We start from the raw sequence: 22,563 nt of genomic DNA on the forward strand, positions 1-22,563 counted from the left end.
GGATCTTCATTTATCTAATATTTTCTCTTATGTCTCATCTTATAGTGTACTTACCTACATTGTTTTTATAGAGGTTTATGCGAAAGTTGTGAATAATAAGGTAATACAGGCAAAACCTGGCATATTGCATTTTGGAGGCTACGAAGTTGAAAAACACCACCAACAGATTCTGGTAGGTATTTTTTAAGTGGGGTAATTAATCATGGTAACAAAATGACACGAATGTTCTGCATTTATAAAACTCATTCATTTAAAGAGCAGCATTATCTGCAGAAGCACAGATGTGAGTTGGGCCAGAAAGTTGGGTCTAGGATGAGAAATTTTTTTTTTTTAAGATTTTATTTATTTATTTGACAGAGAGCACAAGTGGGCAGAGAGGCAGGCAGAGAGAGAGAGGAGGCAGCAGGCTCCCCGCTGAGCAGAGAGCCCGATGCGGGGCTCGATCCCAGGACCCCTGGATCATGACCTGAGCTGAAGGCAGAGGCTTTAACCCACTGAGCCACCCAGGCGCCCCTAGGATGAGAAACTTTAAAGCCACGCCAGTGTCCTTGGACAAGCTACTTTCCCCCTGCCAAGGGCTCCTCATAGCATTCTTTCCAAAGAGGTGTCATTGTTGACCCACTCTTAGGGGCTAGCAACTGTGCTTGCTGTTTCATGGTGATCACGTCTCACATGATTAGATTTCATCCTTACCCCAGCTCTGTGGAGGCTGTAATATTATTCTCATTATATGGATGAGGAAACCAGGATTCCAGAAGTTTCAATAGTTGGTTCAAGAACACACAGCTAGTAAAAGTGATAGAGACTGACTTTGACTTTTAAGCTGCCTTATTCCAAACCAGTGCCTTCCTCCTCCAAGCCTACACAACCAGGGAGAGGGGTATCCCTTTCCTAGGAGGCTTCAGTGAGCATTCTGTTTCACGTGCTCAGGTCCAGTGCTCATGCCTAAATCAGCCATTCTGGCCAGAGAGATTCAAGCCAGGTCTGGGTGGCAAGGGTCCATTCTACTGGACGGCTCCAGGAGGGGCAGTTGAAAGGATGGACTACAGCCCACCACGGAAGGGTCCCCTCATTGACTTGCGGGTTCAGCCTGGGTGGGCCTGGGGTGGCTCCAGCATTCCTAACTCCTATGCTTAGAGGGACCTGAATTTTTTTTTTTAAAGGGATGGGGAGGGACTGAGGGAGAGGGAGAGAGAATCTTAAGCAGATTCCACATCCAGCCCATAGCCTGTCAACCCTGAGTTCATGACCTGAGATGAAATCAAGAGTCAGACACTGACTGAGTCAGACCAACTGAGCCCCCCGGGAGCCCGGGACCTGAACATTTAAGCTCTATAACCTCACTGACTTCACTTCAGTCCCCTAAAGTCACACTGAGCAGGTGTCTCAGAACTAACCCTGCTGGGCTCTGGGTCTGAGCCAAATGACCTCTATGCGTGGTTGGAGGGGGGCAGAGGCAGCCTCCCTCCTCATGAGCCCTCTGAGACTCCAGCTTTGTATACGACATTCCGCCTCTGGCTCTGTCACCAACAACCACAAAAGTCTCTACTTTTAGAGAGTGGGGGGACGCTGACAAATGCTAAAGCTGTCGGGAGGTAAAGTTAGGTTTCTATCAAGTAGTCCCCAACAGAGGATGCCATTTCCATGCATCCTAGTGCATCGAAGTGGGTAGAGAGAGAATAAAGCCAGAGAGAAATCTGTTAGGTGCCAAGCGTTTCCTCTCAGAAAGAGGGTAAGGTTTTAAAACCAGTCTATTAGGCAATCTGCCGGTCAACTACAAGCATGCACTTCTTAGAACAGAGCATCAAAGACCAAGGTTAGGAAGTGGTTTCGGAGCCTACTTTTTCTGGTGTTAGGTTTGCTGTCTCCATGGTGATAGGGTAGATCTAAAATAATTATCTTTCATAATTGTTCATTGTTTATAATGAATATAGGAATAAATAATTCACTCCCTACCCTCCAGTTCCCTCACTCCTCTTATTCCCCACCCAGTCTACCCCTACCCTAGGCAACTGCTCATCTGCTTTCTGTTGGCATAGATTTAACTATTCTGGATTGTTCATATAAATGGAATCATGTAACACGACGTAGTCTTTTGTGACTGGCTTCCTCCATTTAGTGTTGTTTCCCAGGCTCATCCACCTTGTAGCATCTATCAGTACCTCATTCCTCTTTGTGACTGAATACTATTCCATTGTACTTCTCTACCACATTTTGTTTATCCATTCATCAGCTGGTGGACGTTTAGATGTCAACTTTGAGGCTATTATGAATAACACTGTTAGGAACATTCCTGTATGTATTTTTATGTGACAGATATTCATTTTTCTTAGATATATACCAAGGAGTAGAATTGTTGGGTTGTAGGTATATTAGTTTTTTGGGGGCTGCTATAACAAATAACCAAAAATTGAGGGTCTTAAAAAAAATAGAAATTTATTCTGGAGGACAAAGTCCAAAATCAAGGTGTATGCAGAGCTGTGCTCCCTCCAGAGGTGCTTGGGGAGAATCTGTTTGCCTATGGCAGCTTCTGGCAGGTGTTCCTTGGCTTGGGTGTATGTAACTCCACTCTTTACCTCTACCTTTGTATACCTTCTCTGGCTCTGTGACTTCTCCTCTTTTAAAAGGATACATCATTGGACTAAGGCCTACCTGGATAATTCAGGAAGATCTCATCTCAAGGTCCTTAACTTAATAACATCTGCAATGATCATTTTCCCAAATAAGGTCACATCCACAGGGGCTAAGTTTTAGGATGTGAACATACATTCTTGAGGCCACCATTCAACTCACTGTTTGTTTGTTTTTTTAAGGTGATAGAAGCTTATTGAATGCACCACAAGGGAGTGGCAGGCAGGACAGCAAAGGAGAAACCATCTGCTCAATTCACTATTTTATTTGTATTTTTTTATTTGCATGCTTTGTTTGCATTTCCCTAATAAGTAACAATATTGGGGGGGGGGGCTTATGGAAACTTCCAGCTGGCTTAGTCAGTAGAGCATGGTACTCTTGATCTCTGGGTTCTAGGTTTGAGTCCCACATTGGGTGTAGAGATTACTTAAAAATATTTTAAAAAACGAAGAAAGGAAAAGCTTGTGGGAGAAGAAGCCACTTGAAATAGCCCCAAGGAAAGAGAAGTGGGAAGAAGGTATTCAGGGCATAAAGGAAGACATTGAGAGAGGTCCAGGGTGTATGCTCCTTATTTGGACACTAGTGTACAATCTAGTTTACCTGGATTGTAGGGTTTGGGGAGGGAGATAAAAGCTTCATTCTGTTGAAGAACAGAGACCATCTCTTTGATACAGCACAATGCCTAACACATAAAAGTTACTCAGTAAACACTTATGAATGACACTGAGTTCACTTCATTGGAAGAGAGTGACTTGGTGAAGACTCACACACTCCCAAGTAAATACAGTGTAAAGTCTATATAATCATACTGCTTCTTTCAGACATGAAAACAAACAGGCACAGATAAAAGTACAAAATGATTTCATCTTAATAACATTCTGGGAGATCTTAGGAGGGTCAGCCTCCTGTTTCCACTAGCAAAGTTAAGCGGAAGCCTAAGGCAATTACCTTGAGATTCTTGCCAAAGAAAGGGGAAAATCCAGCTCTACTTTTATCTTGGTTTTGCTACAGGAAACTATGCAAATTGCCCAAGAATGGAATGATTGAATGTGGGTTTAAAAACCACAATAAATTGTTCATTAACATTCGAGATTGATCTAGATACGGTTAAAGGATTTAAAGCATTTTACTTGGATTCATAGTGAGATCAATGCTTTGACTTACTTTAAAATTTGAAAGAATGGTTCCCAGTTTTCTCAAAACAAAGACATCTTAAATTCTTTTTTCCTCGCAGAAAGATTTTGTTTGTCTGGAAAACTATATTTATTAAGTAAATAATTAGGTTTCTCACGAGACAACCAGTGTTGATGTTGCCAACCTAAAACAAAATTGTTAGAAATTAACAGTTCCTTTAGGCTTTCTGAAATAATGGCATTAGTTTTCAATTCCCTGTTGCAACCTTTAACACCACTCCCCACCATATAGCCAAATATTACATCTTTTATTATAATGAATGGGATCTATGTTGTTTGAGTCTTTTTAAAAAAAAATTTTTTTTGATATATCTATCCATTTTAGAGAGAGAGAGAGAGAGTCCACGTGCACAAGCCAGTTATGGGGAGAGGCAGAAGGAGAGGGTAAAGAGAGCCCCCAAGCAGACTCCTTGCTGAGTGGGGAGCCAGATCCATTGCTTGATCCCAGGACCCCAAAATCATAACCTGATCCAAAATCAAGAGTCAGAGGCTTAACCAACTGAGCCGCCCAGGTGCCCCTTTAACTTATTTTTATTTTTATTTTTATTTATTTATTCTGAGAGAGAGAGTGGCACAAGCGAGGGGTAAGTGGTGGGGAAAAGGCATAGGGAGAGCAAGAATCTTAAGCAGGCTCCATGCCCAGTGTGGAGCCCAATACCAGGCTCTCAATCTCACAACCCTGAGGTCATGACCTTAGCTAAAATCAAGAGTCAGAGGCTTAACCCACTGAGCCACTCAGGCACTCCCCTATGTTGTTTAATTCTTTAAGAAATGAATTCAGGGGGGCTCCTGGGTGGCTCAGTGGGTTAGAGCCTCTGCCTTCGGCTCAGGTCATGATCCCAGCGTTCTGGGATCGAGCCCCACATCAGGCTCTCTGCTCAGCAGGGAGCCTGCTTCCCCCTCTCTCTCTGCCTGCCTCTGCCTACTTGTGATCTCTATCAAATAAATAAATAAAATCTTTAAAAAAAAAAAAAAAAGAAAGAAATGAATTCAGGGGCACCTGGATGGCTCAGTGGGTTAAGCGTCTGCCTTTGGCTCAGGTAATGATCCCAGGGTCCTGGAATTGAACCCTGCATAGGGCTCCCTGCTCTGCTGGGAGCCTGCTACTTCCTCTTCCACTCCTCTTGCCTGTTTTCCCTCTCTCACTGTGTCTTTCTCTGTCAAATTTTTAAAAAAGAAAGAAAGAAAGAAATGAATTCAGTATTTTCTAATTGGTAATTTTTTATTCATTTGACAATGTAGATATTACCTACTGAATTCCAGTGCTTACCCTTCACATACAAATGAGTGGCGGGCATATTTGAATTTGTTCTGTCACACTCAGGTTGGAGGAAGCGACAGGTTTCTACTTTTTTTTTTTTTTTCTAGTTAGGATGTGCCCCAGCCCTCACCCACAGGTGCTGGCTGTATTTTTCAGTCTCAGGAGAGCCAGCGTCTGTCTCCTCCCTTGGGACCATTCAGGGATAGTGGAACACCTGAGCCCACTCAGCGGCTTTGAGCACAGACCTCTAGTCTCCAGCCCGTGACGCTGCTTGTTGCAAATTGACCTAAACCCACGGAGTGATTAGATATTAGGTAGATATTGAGAACCTGACCCTGATGGGTCCCCTCCCAGCAGCCTTGCTACCAGGTGTATCTGCGGCTATGAAACAGGTGCGGCTATGAAACAGGTCCGAGAAGAAATTCTGCCATGCATATGACACTCACCAGCAAGCAGGCAAAAACGAATGACCATACTTGACATCTCCAGGAAGGCCCAACCATATCTCCTTGCAAGGAAGCTTTGCTGGCAGCAGATCTAGTAGGTCCACTGATAGGATTAGCCTACCTTCCAACCAGATGACAGGATTTTTTTGTGCTGTGCAAAACACAAGACCCGAGGGAGTCCTGGGTTTTTGAAGGTCAGGCTAAAGGATCCTGGGTTCTGGGCTCACTGGATTCCCAGATCCCTTTTGTTTAAGAGCAGGAATGCCTGTATGAAAGTTCTGGTAAATACACTTATCCTGATATTGTAGACCCTCTAGTGCCAGTTCAGGTGAGAAGGATTGAAATGGCCTGAGTCACAACCTCTGGAGTATGGATTCTGGATTCGGCTCCCACATTGTCTACTAAGCACTCCTGGAGTGCAGATTACTGATTTCTTCTAAGGTTTACCACCCTTGGGATGCATATTAAAAGCAGTCCCTACACCCTTGTTTGTTGCCCTGTCCTTACTGGATTTAAAAAAAAATTTTTTTTTAAGTGACAGCCAATATAACTGCTTCTGTTCCCAGTTCTTCCTGGACTCTCCACTCAAGGCTTCCAACACCAGGGTCTCCCCTGATGACAAGCATGGGGACAGAATTCTTTGTCAAGGCTTCTAGGCCCTGGGGCTCTATGGCTACCCACCCATCCCCAGGCAGGTCCCACCACCCCAGGATTCTGGGTGTGATGGGCACAGGCCCCAGGCATCCTGGGTCCCAGCATACCTATCCCCCCTCCCTCCATCTCTCTTGGAAGGACCATCTTGTCCATGGAGCCCCAGGAGCCCACACCTTCACCAAGACTGCCCCTGTGCAGGGCCCTTTGGAGGTCCAGAACAGCCTGGAGAATTTTTTTTTTTAAGGTTAATAATAGCATATTGAAAAAAAAGAAGAGATATGTCAAAACAGGGCATAAAATAGGGTCACTTTAGGAATGTTCACAGGTGATAAATAAAAGTTTTTAACAAATCCAAACACCACTGTAACCCCATCAGGAAGTAATGTCTGAATTTTAATTTAGGGCTTCAGTGACCATGAGGCCTTGGGCAATGAGCCCCATATCAGGCCCAGCCTCTGGCCTGGACTTTGGAAACAAAGGCCTCTTAACTGTCCCCTGGCCCAGGTGAAGACCCAATCCCCAGATCCTGAGGTTCTTGGTCCCATCTCAAGCAGAGGGGGAAAACATTCCTATTTAGAGACCCAGTTATTTTATAAAGCAAGTTGTCCTGCCTCACAGTGGGGGCCTTCTCTGGTCACCATCTGAGAACTCTCGACTTTCCTGACTTCCAACTTCTTTTCCATTTGCCCCAGGCATGGATTGGAGGCTGCCCTAGCCACACTCTTTTTCCTGATTTTTTGACCACCGTAGTGTCGCCGGGCCCCCAGGATCAGTGGCATGTAATTTGAAGTAGTTGTGGGAGGTGGTGGGTGGCTGACTTTCTAGCTGGATAGCTGGATCAGAGGATGAAATGGAGTTGTGAAAATTCCTAAGTGATAGGAAACCTGGTTCGTGATGGAGTCGGGAGGCTGTCACACCCCGCTATTCCTCTGTGACTGCAGACCCCGTAGGAAGAGATGTACCTTGCAAGTCCGTACTTTAGGTACCACTTCACTGACTGCAGCAAGAGGAAGGAAGATTTTCCTTCTCCCCTAGCAACAGCCCAGCCAGTGAGAAACAGTCACAATCAACCAGTGAAAAGTCCCTACACTTCAAATTCCCAGTTTACTCCAATGGACTTTTGTTAATAAATAGTCCTCACCCCCTTCCCTCTTGCATCTCCCTTGGTTTGGGACTTGTCTATGGTTTTGCAGCAGCCTTCTTGTCCTAGTTTGCAAATCTCTGTTATTCTGCATAAACACACTTTTTGCTGCCAGAGTAACTGGTGTTTTGTTTTGTTTTGTTTTGTTTTGTTTTGTTTTGTTTTTGAGGTTAACAGAGCTCAACAAAAAGGCACACGTGGTAACTGGTCAGAATTAGGAATGAGAGCTGTGTAGAGGAGTTTACTGTCTGGGGGCTGCAGGTTCTAGTAAAGTCCCTAATCTGGGCAGAAGGCACTTTGGTATGCTTTATTATCCTTTAATGGGTGTTGTTTTCAGGGTACTTGGCTAGCTCAGTTGGTAGACCATGTGACTCTTGATCCCAGGGTTGTGAGTTCAAGCCCCACATTTGGTGTGGAACCTACTTCAAAAAAAATTGTAAGTGGTGCTGTGTTTGTTTTACTATTCTTTAAATGGTGTATGATGCTTTCAAATCTTCTAAAAAGTGAAACAATAAATTTTGTCTCCTCAAATTCCTTTAGGAACAAGATGATGAGATATGCAGCTAGCTAAAACAATGTTTTCCCTAAGCACTTCTCTTTCTCTCACAGCATCTGGTCAATATTTCCAATGAAGACGTACATGTGCATATTTTACCCCCTCAAACCAAATACTTTCAGATCAAGTATGTGAAAACGGTAAGCACGGCCTGTTGCCTATTCTCCATGGGGCTCTCTTTGGACTGTGACTTTCCGTGTGGCGGGTCCGCTTGGGACGCATGTGTAGTATGCCGCCACCACAGCCCGCTTATCTTCTAGGAACACCGACTCGTTCCCGGCTTGTCCCTCACTGTCACTGTTACGTTTTCTCCAGATGAGTGGCGATACTATTATGATTGCATTCGGGTTCACTGTAAGGTAAGTTTTCTTAAGATTGTTTTTTTGGAGGGTAAGGGACGGGATGATGTCAAAACTTATACTCTGAGGGAAGAACAGAGGGAAATGGAGCAATAAGTGTGGTTTCTCACCCAGCGCGTGTGTTCCTTGGGCAGCCAGTGTGAGTAGCATGAAGGGTCCTTGTCCGGTGACTTGGGTTCTGGGTGCAAGAGCAAGAACCAAGAACCAGGGAAGAGCCATGAGACATCATTTGCTTCAGGTTTCCAGCCTGCCCTGACCTAGAAACCCTATCATGAAGCTGTAGGAGTTGAATTAAAAAAAAAAAAAAAAAAAAAAAAAAAAAAACCAACCTTTGTCAGATAGCCTAAACAAAGTCCTTGAAGTACTAGGCTTCCAAATGATCAGGATCCCCGAATTGTGATTACGAACCCCAGGGACTAGATGGTGTTGTGTTGGAATGTCCTCAGAGGCAGCCCTGTGGCCAGCAGGGAGATAGGAGCCTGGTAGACTGACCCCAGATGGCTGGGCTGTGTGGGTCCCTGTGAGCCTTTTCGAGGTCACCAAATTCATCTTGTGGCCTCCAGCCAAGGCCAGCTCCATGTGCTGTCAATCCATCTCTTCTAGCAGCCCCCCAATATGTCCCTTTGCTCCCCTAGGTCCAGTTCTTGCAAGTTGAGAAGGCTTAAGGGGAACTAAAAGTACACCTTAGTAACCCATGAGTTCCAATCTTTAAAAAGAAAATTAAAAAGCTAAACTGAAAACAAAGATAGGGTATGGCTTTCAGCAGGAGCACCTGCACCAAGAAGATGAGTCTCGAGGACAGGCATGGTACAGAGGGCCAGGGCCCATCTCCTGCTACTCAGGGGTAAGGCTAATATAATACTCTGCACGGATGTAATGCTCTTATCTCTTTCAGGCCATCATCTGCCTTAATTCTTAAAAATACCTTTATTTTGTTTTTAAAATTGTTTAATCTTTAGTTTTTTTAAAAAAGATTTATTTATTCATTTGAGAGAGAGAGAGAGCATGAGCAAGGGGAGGGGAAGAGGGAGAGGAAAAAGAGGGCTCCCCGCTGAGCAGGGTGCCTGATGCAGGACTGTATCTCAGGACCCTGGGACCATGACCTGAGCTAAAAGCTGATGCTTAACTGGCTGAACCACCCAGGCATGCCTTAAAAATACCTTTAAAATAAAGGCAGAAGTATTCCCATTTTGCAAAGGAAGAAACAAGGCTTGGAGAGGTTTTGTTTGAGGTCAAACATGAAGCGGGATGGCCAGCAACTCTCTGGGCCCGATGTCAGTTCATGGTTTATGGTTCATTGCTCTCTGTTTCTTTTGGGCTCCTACAAACTAGGTTTGCTTATAATTTTCTCAAATAGAAGAAGGTAGATTACTGTCTTGGTATCTATAGGAAGACATTGTTATCTTTAGCTTTACTGGATAATAGTGAATATCACTTCAAGGAAATGTACTTAAAATTTCCTACAGTTTGTTTATAGTTGGGAAAGCTCAATATTTCTGGTGTTATATGTAAGCATTCAGGTTTCTTAAGGAAATGTTTTTTAGTGATAGCAAGCAACATAAGAAAGTACCTACAAGTTCATTTTTGAAAATTAGAGCCTTCAGTATGGTAAACTTGACTTTTTCCCTCCATTAATTTTAGGGAGATGACACTTTGCTTATTCCCATCCATGCCTATCCTGTCATGAACACATTGGACTTTCCCTCATTTATAAATCTATCCAACGTTTTCCTTGGTGAAAGGTGAGTTACCAAGATGAACTACCAAAATGTTATAGCTCATGAAAAGTTAAGGTATATGCACATAGAAACTTAGATTTGTATTTTTCCTAATGGCAGGTTATGCTTATAGCTGAGTTAGACTGGACTTATAGTTGGAAAGGCAAAACAAGGGGCCCCTGGATGGCTCAGTAGGTTAAGCATCTGCCTTGGGTTTGGGTTGTGATCCTGGGGTCCTGGGTTGAGCCCTGCATCAGACTTCCTGCTCAGTGGGGTGTCTGCTTCTCCCTCTACCTCTACTGCCCCCCCTGCTTAAGCTCTCTCTCTTTCATATATATATATATAATATTTTAAAACGAGTGCCTACCTGGGAGAATTGTCCTGAGGATTTAAATAGGTTAAAGTAGAATTTAACAATAATTTAACAACAATAGTTAACAATATTTGAATGTTTGAATTATGCAATATTTGAACATTTTAATACTTAATAATAGTAAGAACAGTGCTTTGCATGTAGCTACTGATTTAAATTAGCTATCAGCCTTCATCATCATCACCAAAGAGATTTTGACCTAAGTAATGTACAAGAGAGATCCAGACAGGTTGACTCACACATTAGCAAAGGTAGACAATGTATAGAGAAATTATGAGGAGAAGCTTGGAATGGAAAGGCTGGTGGCCAAGTTGAAGGTGGGCTTCCAACACTGAGTGAAGGGGTAAGAGCTGAGGGGCAGTTGTGAAGCTCCAGAAGAGCGGGTCAGGGCCTGTGCCTCTGCTGGGGAGAGTGGCCCACTGGCAGGTCTGTAGCAGGGCAGGGAGGAGGGGCCCTTTTCTCTTGGCCTTGATATGTTAAAAAAACAAACAAACAAAAAAACAATGTTACTGAGATATAATTCACATATGATAAAATTCACTAATTTAAAACATGAAGTCTGATCATTTCTAGTACAGGCAGCCATCACAATCAGTTCTTAAATATTTTTTTCATTACCCCAAAAGGAAACCCATTACCCATCTCTCAATTCTCCTTCAAACTTCTAGTCTCAAGCAAACTCCACTTTACTTTCTGTCTATATAAATTTGCCTATTCTGGACATTCATATACATGGGAGCATACATTAGGAGGTCTTTTGTGACTGACTTCTTTCAGTTAGCACAAGGTTTTCCTGGTATCAGTATTTCGTTCCTTTTTATTGCCATTTAATATTCCATTATGTACACATACCACATTTTATTTATCTATCAGTTGATGGATATCAAGTTGTTTCCACTTTTTAAAGAAAAATTTTATTTAATTATTTATTTGACAGAGAGAGAGAGAGAGAGCAAGCAAGAGAGGACACACAAGCAGAGGAAGTGGGAGAGGGAGAATCAGGCTTCCCACTGAGCAGGGAGCCTGATGCAGGGCTCAACCCAGGACCCTGGGATCATGACCCTAGCCGAAGGTAGATGCTTAATGACTAAGCCACCCGGGTGCCCCAGTTGTTTCCACTTTTTGGCTACTTTGAATAATACTGCTGTGAACATTTGTGTGTATGTTTTTATTTGAGTATATACGTGGTTATTTGTGTTGGGTATATACCGAGGAGTGGAATCGCTTGGTTATGTGGGAACTCTATGTGTAACATTTTGGGGAACTGCCAGAATTCTTTCTAAAAGGACTGCACCATTTTTAATTTCTACCAGCAGTGTGTGAGTTCCAGTGGCACTTATATTTGTGAATGTCAGAGGAGAGCAACTCTACCTACAGCTAAAGAGAAATTCCTATATATTATGGAGAAGGACAAAGGTTATGGGAAAACACAAATCTAACAGAAGGTAGCATCAGAGAATGTGTTTTCTCTTTGCATGTAGAATCCATTCAGACAAAATTGCCAGAAGTTACGAGATCTACATTTAATACCACCAAGTCTGCTTTCTTACTAGGAGGTTGCTTCTGGGGAGAAGCAACTGTGGTCTGGATAGGGCCTCTCTGAGGACTGGATAGCCTTTCCCACAAGATCATGAAGTGTACTTGTATATATTCATCAACCACATTTGCAACTGGCTGGATTTGATGGTTGTAAATTTTCCTTGCTGAAATAAAACTCTATGTGGACATTTGCCTCTAAACAACCATGGCAGCTTAAGATCTGGTAAAATGTATTTTGACAGCTTCTGTAAATAACAAAAAATTTGCATTCTGGTCTCTGTCCAACATCTCTAAACCAAACACTTTGGGGTGCAGAGGACTTTTAGTTCTCTTTGCCTTTTGGGAGTTGAAACTCTGCTTTATAACTAGTCTAACCACCATGGTTGATTAAATTTCATAACCACTTTATATTTTACGGAGTATTATAGACAAAATACAATTTTCCCCTGGGTGCTTGGGTGGCTCAGTTGGTTAAGCATCTCCTTTCAGGTCAGGTCATGATCTCAAGGTCGTGGGATTGAGCCCCACAACCGACTCCCTGCTCAGCAAAAAGCCTGCTTCTCCCTCTCCCTCTGCCCCTCTGCTCACGCTTTCTCTCTTTCTCTCAAATAAATAATTAAAGTCTTTTAAAAAGTGCAATATTCCCCTTCCTATAGATGCAAGTAACTAAGAACATGCTTTTATTAGGTGCTGAAATTTGGTATCTTTCCATTCCTGTGGTTCTAAAAAGATTCACATAGATTCATCAAGCTCTGTAGTTTCTCTAGCAGTGTCTACCTGGTACCCAATAACCGGTCAAAATCTGTAACAAACCCAGTCAGTTGACCAGTTCTCTACATGCGGCATCAACATGTCTTTCTTGCACAAGATGACTGTTGTCCAGTTGGTTAGTGTGCTCTAGACAAGCTTACATGAAAGTCACCTGGGCCCTTTCCTGGACTCCCTGTCACTTCCCCATTTTCCACTCTGGACCTGGTTGGTCCCATGGGCAAGCCAGTCATGTTGCTCCAAAGCAAGTGGAACTAAGAGTCCATCTCGGGGCTGCAGATGCTGTGTAGACCACAGGGTCACATTAACAATGCCAGCAGAGCAGGTCCCTGGCTACACCATCCCAAACCCGGGCCGGAACTTTTACATCATTAAGTTTAAGAATTTACCAAAGGATGCTTTTCTTTAGGCAGTGAACCTCACGGCTCATTTCAGAAAGTGTGGGAATACCCAAGGTCATAATAGGATGTCCAAATGAAACCTAGTTCTCTCACTGCCCTCTGTTTGAAAGCATATGGGCCACAGGAGAATGTGAGTAGCACTGGGAGGGAAAGATCAACAGTGAGGGTGACTGGCATAGACAGCAACCGGGTCCTGTTTCGAATAGTGCGAATAAAGAGCCTCTGCTTGAAGGGCCCACAAACCAGCTGTAACTGGGTTAGAATGAAGGGGTCAGAATGACTGCAACACAACATTGATCTTCAGAAGGATATTTTTGAAGCCCTCCCTACTCAAAGAGAATAAATTCACATTTTTCAGTTCATCCGGGCAAACACTGTCCTTATGCTAGGGACTCATTTTTTTTATGTCCCAGAGTCAAAGTTGACACAAAGGAGCAGCGACTTTTTATGGAAATATTCTGACAAGGGTGACTTGAACTCATCAACACACGTGTGCTTTATTTCAGCCCCTACTTTGAGTTTATCGAGCAGCCGTGAACTTGTATTTCAAAATTGATATTCGGAGGAAAAAAGGCACTTGATAACAGCCTGAACTTTTACTATATAAAAAATTCTATCATATTTTATAGTTAAAATTGCTTTGATTTAATACCCCTTTGCTGACCTAATATCTTATGCCAGTTTCTTTTTGTGAATTTTAACAGGAAATGAAAACCATCCCATTCCTAAACCTTAGGGATCTATATCAATAATGGAAGGGCATAACTGCTTCCCCCTTTCATTCAGTAGAAGTGGGTGCCAACTTGAGAAAGTCACCAGAGGAAACTTTTAATGGAAAGCCTACACTTTTTTTTTTTAACAAAATGTTTTGAGTTTTAGACTTTTGACTCCTAGGGAAAGTGATGGAAAGGCTAGAAAACTGAAAATGTGGGAAGCAGTATTGACCTTATTAAGGCCTGGTTTGAATATTGTAATACTCTGCTTTTCTCCCTTAGATTTTGTACAAATTTGATTTGGAAAATTGCTTGATTGGTTTACATGGGGCTAAGGGACAGAGTGGCACCAATGTTTGGCCAGCACCTAGAACAAATGAATGCGTGCATAGGGGTAGTAACGAAAGGTGGGTTATTTCTGTTGTTTAGGTTCCTGTAGGCATTGAATACATTCTTGGAATGATTCCTTAAACTCCATAGCATATACATTTTGTGACTTATATGAAACTACCAAGCTGCTATTGTGAACTAAGCAGTAAGAATATTTTTTTAAAGATTTATTTGAGGGGTGCCTGGGTGGCTCAGTGGGTTAAGCCTCTGCTTTCGGCTCAGGTCATGATCTCAGGGTCGTGGGATAGAGCCCCACATAAGGCTCTCTGCTCAGCAGGGAGCCTGCTCCCCCCTCTCTCTCTCTGCCTGCCTCTTTGCCTACTTGTGATCTCTGACTATCAGATAAATAAATAAAATCTTTAAAAAAAAAAAAAAAAGAAGATTTACTTGAGAGAGAGAGCACGAGCAGGGAGAGAGGGAGAAGCAGACTCCCCGCTGAGCAGGGAGCCCGACACGGTGCTCAATCCCAGGACACCGGGATCACAACCCAAACCGAAGGCAAATGCCCAACCGACGGAGCCACCCAGGTGCCCCAGCAGTAAGAACTTAAAAAATGAACTACATTTTAAATTCTACAAAAAATATCCAGGGGCCAGTCCCAAATTCTGATATTTAAGAATATAACACAAAGAGTTTCTGTGTCTCCCTAAAGCACATTCCTGGAAGCAGCAAAGACAAACACTGTAGTTTTTGGTGTTGGAGAGACACTCCTAAATGGAAAGTGTTTTCTGGGCATGTCTCCTCCTTGCTTGGTTTATACAGCAGACAGATCTCCCACCAAGCCCTGTCCGAGAGGCCACATCTGGTCACCACTGCTGCTGTTCTCCATGCTCAGCATCCAGGTCTCTGATACCTGCACGCATGCATGTGCACATGCGCACACACACACACACACACACACACACACACACACACACACAGTGTACACATACCTGTGCGCTCTTCCCACGGTTTCTAGAGGAGCACCTGGGTTGCTCAGTCAGTTAAGTGTCCAGCTCGGTGTTGGCTCAAGTCCTGATCTCAGGATCGTGAGACTGAGTACCGCGTTAGACTCCAAGCTCAATAGGGGTCTGTTTGGATATTCTCCCTCTGCACCCCACCGAGTAAATAAATCTTTAAAAACAAGACAAAACAAACATGGTTTCTAGAATGTGATTATTTCATGCTTGCCGGAATACTTAAAGCAGAGTAACTAGCAACAGTCAACTGAATTGTGACTCTTTTCTTAAATAATTGCTTTTTCTTCAACATGCCCGAAATAGCTCACAGAAATTCCTTATCTACAACCATTTCAAGATCGAAATTATTTGAATGCAAATTACTTTGCTTTAAAAATTCATGTCTTACTCTTCCTGTGAGCTTTTTGTTCTAATAGTTGCTAGTGGGTAAGACGCAAGACCAAGCCAGGTCCCCTCTGTGCTGTGTCAGGCCCAATGTGACAGGTCCCTCAGCTCTGAGGAAGTATGCTTGGAATGCAGTCCCTTGTGCCCCCTATTTTAAAAGAAGAAAAAGCCAGCAGTCGTTTTTAATGTATCCTCTTATCTCCAAATAAATGCTGTATTTTTCTCAATAAAAGAAGAAATCAACCTGCAGGAGGCTTTTCTTCTACCTTCACATCACAATTCAGTTGCTTCCTTTCCCTTGAACGTGACTTTCTTTTTTTTTTTATAAGTATTATTTTTTTAAGATTTTATTTATTTATTTGACAGAGATCACAAGTAGACAGAGAGGCAGGCAGAGAGAGAGGGGAAGCAGGCTCCCTGCTGAGCAGAGAGCCTGATGTGGGACTCAATCCCAGGACCCTGAGATCATGACCTGAGCCCAAGGCATTGGCTTAACCCACTGAGCCACCCAGGCGACCGAACGTGACTTTCTTCCTGATGACAGATGTCCCTATTCTCTGGTCTTAGCCATGGGCCCTGCTCTGACTCAAAGGAGCCACTCATGAATTTCACTCCTTACTCCATCTTATCCCACATTATCTACAACTCGAGTGAGTTGTGAGGTGCTGTTTTTTCTAATATGTATTATTTATGATACTTATTAGAAATAATTATTTTTATGAACGAAATAAAAATTATTTCATTTTTAAGTGAAGTTGATGTTTAGTTTTTATTTTTTTTTTCTTTTAAAGATTTTATTTATTTATTTGACAGAGAGATTGAGATCACAAATAGGCAGAGAGGCAGGCGGTGGGGCAGGGAACAGGCTCCATGCTGAGCAGAGAGCCCGATGCGCTGCTCTATCCCAGGACCCTGAGATCATGACCTGAGCCAAAGGCAGAGGCTTAACCCACTGAGCCGCCCAGGCGCCCCTGACGCTTAGTTTTTCAAAGCTATTTTATATTGTATGAAACCATTTATATGAGGTACTTGGGGTAGTCAAATTCAGAGACAGAAAGTAGAAGGTTTGGGGGTTGCCAGGAGTGAGGAGTATTGGGGGAAGGGGAGTTGGTGTTACTGGTGACAGAGTTTCACTTTTGCAAGATGAAAAGAGCTCTGCAGAAGGAGAGTGGGGATAGCTGCACACCAGTGTGAGTGGTTTGATACCACTAAACTGTATACTAAAAAATAGTTAAAATGGTAAACTTTATGTTATGTATGTGTTACCATATTTTGTTAAAGTGGTTTTTAAAAAATATATATGTGAATAGGGCACGTATTATCTCTGCAGAGGGCGAGCATGTCACAGTCACCTCTAACTTTCTGAATTCAGTTTTATTCCAGCCCCTAGAGAAATGCCTTACCTTCTTATACCAAGAATGCAGAGGTGACCCCTTTAATTCTGGTTGTTCCCTGGGGTTCCATCTTTTCCTAAACTACAGAGGCCTGAGGGAAGGCAGGGAGTAGGGAGTTTTAGCAACAGGGAGGACTAAGCAATTAGGTTGAGGAAAGAGTTGAACCAGAGGCAAGAAAGGCGCTCAAAGGCCAGGCCAGCAAGAGACAGATGTCGACCCTCCCTGAATCTTTTGACTACTTCTTGCTCTTTACCTCCAATACTGGTCTAAGCTTAGGCTGAAATGAGGTTAGTGTTTAATTCTTTCAGTGTAAAAAATAACTAAATGCCTGTTACTTGAGCATTTCTTTATGTAAATCTCTTTGTCTTTATTTGACTATATCGTTAAATCGTGGGTCCCCTCTGCTTCTCATTTGAGGCTCGTATCCCGGTGAGATTAATTGTGTCTTTGAAAATAAGATAAGCAGCACATGAAAGTTCATAAGAACATAAATTATCTTAGATAAAAGGACATACTTTGAAATTTGAAACATAATTTACCCTCAGCTCTTTATATCTTTTCAAATTGTTGCCTGTTTAGGGGGTTGGAGGTCTGGCTTATCAGGCAACTAATCATTTTGTCTGATTGCCTTCTGGTTTTGGAGTCACATTCTGGATACAACAGTTTACATCCACAGCTTAAAGGAAAACAACGCATCAGCCTCCAGATTTCTTCCTTTGTCTCTATGTATGTAGTAGTGCTTGAAGGGAGGTTGGTAACATTTGAGAACAGGCCTTGGGATTTTCTAGGCTTTTCTTGCCTGTGGGATAATTAAAGGAAAGGCCTTCTAAAAAGCTTAAGCTTCTAAAAAGCTCTTTGCCATAAGGCAAAGAGGGCTCAGTTTCACAGAGAATGTCAATAGAGAAGAGGACTACAGTGCACACAATGAGATGTCATTAGCTATCCCTTTAGAGACCAGAGAGGTAATGAAGTATCGCAGTGAACAGCTCAGGTTCTGGGGTCCCACCTTTAATTTCCACTCATCTCTTATGAACTGCTTGCCTTTGGACTACCCTGTAGGTCAGTTTACTTATCCATAAAATGGGCATAGCAATAGTACATATCAAGTCGTCAGAAGGGTTAACCAAAATTCAAGCCTAGTGGTGACTGGTACCTATGAAAGGCTAGTACCAAAAAAAAAAAAAAAAGGGCACCTGGGTGGCTCAGTGGGTTAAGCCGCTGCCTTTGGCTCAGGTCATGATCCCAGGGTCCTGGGATCGAGCCCCACATCGGGCTCTCTGCTGGGCAGGGAGCCTGCTTCTTCCTCTCTCTCTTTCAGCCTGCCTCTCTGTCTACTTGTGATCTCTGTCTGTCAAATAAATGGATAAAATCTTTAAAGAAAAAAAAAGGGGGGCTTTAAAGTTGCCAAATTAAGGTTGCAACTAGAAATGGGGGATAAGGTGGTCATTTACTAAAGAAGAAAAAAGACAGAGAGAATGCCACTTGGGTCCATTTTCTATTGCTTTGTAACAAACCACCCTAGAAGGTAATGGTTTAAAAGAACAGCGATCCCTCGTTTTGTTTGTGTGTGAACCATGTGGAGAAGCTCATCAACCTATTGGGGGCGGGGGCAGGGAGGGTGCTGCCAGATCCACTTTCCAAGATGCTGCACTCATGTGCTGGCTGTTATCTGGGTCCTCAGCTGGGCCAAGGGCTGAGAGCCTTGGTTCTCTCCCCAGGCTGCCTGGGCTTTCTTACAACACAGGCAATAGATTGCAGAGTGAGCCTTTTCTTAGACTTGGCCTCAGGAAAGGAGTACAGCATCCTTTCCAACACATTCTGGCAATTGGAGCCCAGATTGCAAAGAAGAAGACCTAGACCCCCCCTGTCAATGGAAGGAGTGTGGGAAGAGTTCACAGAGTTGTTTTAAAGCTATTACAGCGTGTGATCCCAAAGCGTGCCCAGATGTGATTTTTTCATGAGTCTCCTGTACATTTGCAAGGGAAAGACTGTGACATGGATACATTGTTGCTGCCCACATCTTTGGCTCTAACCATGATCCTTCATCAGTGAGCACTTGACAGAGCAAAAGTCCTATAAAATTGACATGTGACAGTCAGTGTTACAGTTTAAATTAGTCATACGCCTCCGTGATAGTTTAAGTTATTCACACGTCTCCGTGGGGAGACCTCCCTTTATCTTGAGGGTGTGTCCCTCAGGTTTTTATGTAGGCATCACAGCTAATGAGTGGTTAATTTACTGTGCGGTCTGAGTCCAACATCTTGTCATAAGTTAGCATTAGTCATGCTGTTGTCAGTTAACCTGCATTCTCCCCAAAAGAGTCAGATCCTGTATATGGCAAAGTGCTTCTTCCCCCTCTCTGCATACTGCGATTTTGGAATTAAGGAGGAAATCTGATTTTACGTTATCTACAAATTCACGAGATCATTCCTTCTCTCAAAAAAGGCTTGATTAGCTTCTTGACAAATGTAATGTTAAATTTTAGAGTGAATGATAAAAATAACATCAGACTAAGGTAAAAACAAATGTTATATAATTAACTGGAAACCCGTGGGATATTTGACCCTTACGAGCATGCATTTAGAGAAGGGTGAAGGAAAAAATTTAAATTTATATTGTTATTTTATAATATCTAATTTCCGTAAGTCAAATGTGTACTCTCTTCTAATAGGCACACAACTTGTATATAATCATGATATAAGTCTAGTATTTAAAAGGTTTCGGTTGGGGGCACCTGGGTGACTCAATGGATTAAACCTCAGCTATTGGCTCAGGTCTTGATTGCAGGGTTGCGAGATTGAGCCCCGCATCGTGTTCTCTCTCAGCAGGTGTCTGCTTCCCTCTTTAACTCTGCCTCTCCCCCCACTTATGCTCTCTCTCTCTCTCTCTCTCAAGTGAATAAATAAAATTTTTTAAAAAGAAAAACTATGAGAGCCCCTGGGTGGCTCAGTCAGTTAAATGTCTGCCTTTGGTTCAGTTCATGATCCCAGGGTCTTGGGATCAAGCCCTGGTTGAGGCTCTCTGCTCAGCTGGGAGTCTGCTTCTCTCTCTCCTTCTGCCTACCGCTCCCCCTGCTTGGGCTCTATCTCTCTCTCTTTGTCAAATAAATAAACAAAATCTTAAAAAATATATTTTAAAGGTTTGGGTTGGGAGGCACCTGGCTGGCTCATTTGGTGGAACATATGACTCTTGATCTCAGGGTTGTGTGTTTGAGCCCCATGTTGGCTGTAGAGATTACATTAAAAAAAAATTTAAAAATAAAATAAATGTGATGTAATGAGCACTGGAGATTATGTAAGACCTGTTAATCCCTGAAGTCTATCTCTGACACTAATAATATACTATATGTTAATTAAATTAATTTAAAATAAAAAATATTTAAAGAATAAGTAAAAGTTTTGGGTTGGATTTTATTCAAAATAGGAAATAATTCTTTTAAAGTATTGGGTATATTTTTATACATCATTTTAAAGTACTTCATATTTATACATGGCCTTAGTGTAACTGATAAAATATTTAGATAATAAAGTAATGGGGATAAAAGTTGTGGTTAACTTCAAAAATACCAGCTTCTATATGCTTTTGATATTTCAATTGGCTTCTTCCTATAAGTTAGAAGAACTCAGGGTACTGTTTGTGCCTCAGGAACCATAGGTGTAAGATGTATATATTTATGTTTCTTCAGTATAAATCACTTTTAATGGTAATTAACATGGGTGTTTAGAATCTCTAAGTCTCCTTAGAATCTAATGGGATTCTGTTTTTTCAAATATGAAGAATTTCTAAATAAACTAACCTTTATATTTGTCAAAATTCCTTGTGACCCAAATTCACCTAGACTGTGCTTGATTCACAATTATGGCCATCATCCATGCTGATTCGGCACCCGTAATAACAAGCTGCAGTAATGAAAGCAAATCTGTATTACTTGCACTGCTGTGTCTCCTTCTGAATCAGATTACTTGGAATTCTGTGCCTTTAGGGAATTGTTTGTTTTTCCAGATTGGTTAATGCATCAGGAATCTGGCTTCACGTAATCATCGCTAAACAAATATCCTGACACCTTTTCTATGGGAATTATCAGAGCTCTAAAATTAGTTTTAAAATGGGCATATATAAAAAGTCCCAGCAGTATTTTTTTGGTTTTAGTTCAGGAAAATGCAAATATGCAGCTCTTAGTAGAACATTCTTGAGCAGCTGACTTGACCTCGCTGGGCAACTCTGAGCAGATCACTGGGGTTACCAACCCAAGTGCCATCTGGCTCATGTGGCTGTGAGTCATGAGACTGATCTTCAGAGACTGTGTCTGAGACATTTAGACTTCACATTGACCACCTGGAGAGCATTTTGGCCATAGCTAGTAAAGTTGATCATTTTACTTTACTACTACCCAGCAATTCCATTCCTGGGGTATACCTGGAGTAGCTCTGGTACTGAGACACAAGGAACCCCAAGCGAGGATTGTTATTGCCACGTCACAATAGTGAAAAAATGCAAATAACCTAAATGTCCTTCAGCAAGAGAATAGGTAAGTGGGAATGAGATAGTCATGGAATGGAATATTCATCACTAGTGAAATGAATGAACAGTACTTCATGTGTCATAGATAAGAATCATATATCATGGGGATACCTGGGTGGTTCATTCTGTTGAGTGTCTGCCTTGGGCTTATTTGGTCATGATCCCAGGGTCCTGGGATCAAGTCCCACTTCTGGCTCCTTGCTCACTGGAGAGCCTGCTTCTCCTTCTGCCTGCTGCTCCTCCTGCTTGTGTTCTATCTGTCTCTGTCTCTGTCTCTCTCTGACATATAAATAAATAAAATCTTTTTTTTAATTTATATAATGGATAAATATTACACAGATAGCACTGAACAGCATTAACAAGTTTTAGAACGATACTGTTGAAAACAATATAGATTTTGTCAGTACCTACATGTGTAATGGTGTTATAAAAATGCATGGGAATGATGGACAGTGGGGACAGGGTAGGGGTCAGCCCTGGGGAGGGACAAAGTGGAGTGGGGGAGAGGTGTACAGGGAGTTTCAAGTGTTCGGCAATGTTTTACTTTTAAACTCTTTTAACACTTTTATTTATTTATTTATTTAAAACATTTTTTAAATTTAATTTTATTTTTTCAGTGTTCCAGGATTCATTGTTTATGCACCTCACCCAGTACTCCATGCAATACGTGCCCTTCTTAATACCCACCACCAGGCTAACTCATCCCCCCCCGCCAAAAAAAACCCTCAGTTTGTTTCTCAGAGTCCACAGTCTCTCATGGTTTGTCTCCCCCTCCAATTTCCCCCAACTTACTTCTCCTCTCCATCTCCCCATGTCTTCCATGTTATTCCTTATGCTCCCCAAGTAAGTGAAACCATATGACGATTGACTCTCTCTGCTTGACTTATTTCACTCAGCATAATCTCCTTCAGTCCTATGCATGCTGATACAAAAGTTGGGTATTCATCCTTTCCGATGGCTGTGTAATATTCCATTGTATATATGGACCACATCTTCTTTATCCATAAACATTTTTAAACACTTAAACATTTTTGGTTTACCAAAGCAGATTTGAGAGCTTGGTAGTGGATAAAGGGATCTCTATTATATTACTCTCTATATCTTTCTTTCTTTATATTCAGAATAGTCCACAAATTTTAAAAAGGTAGTGAATTTAAAGCCA

At 42.3% G+C, this 22,563-nt stretch overlaps 1 protein-coding gene across 2 annotated transcripts in view; it reads left to right on the forward strand.

Annotated features, from left to right (window-relative positions):
* CFAP221 (cilia and flagella associated protein 221) overlaps positions 1-22,563 on the forward strand; it is an 84,172-nt gene that overhangs the window by 3,995 nt on the left and 57,614 nt on the right. For both annotated transcript variants that reach the window (XM_032353870.1, XM_032353871.1), the window contains exons 3-6: positions 72-172; positions 7,936-8,022; positions 8,143-8,241; positions 9,883-9,983. In XM_032353870.1, the coding sequence (XP_032209761.1) occupies positions 72-172; positions 7,936-8,022; positions 8,143-8,241; positions 9,883-9,983 (388 nt within the window). The remainder of the gene's footprint in view (positions 1-71; positions 173-7,935; positions 8,023-8,142; positions 8,242-9,882; positions 9,984-22,563) is intronic.

The sequence above is a fragment of the Mustela erminea genome, chromosome 8, assembly GCF_009829155.1.
Source record: "Mustela erminea isolate mMusErm1 chromosome 8, mMusErm1.Pri, whole genome shotgun sequence".
Lineage (NCBI taxonomy): Eukaryota > Metazoa > Chordata > Mammalia > Carnivora > Mustelidae > Mustela > Mustela erminea.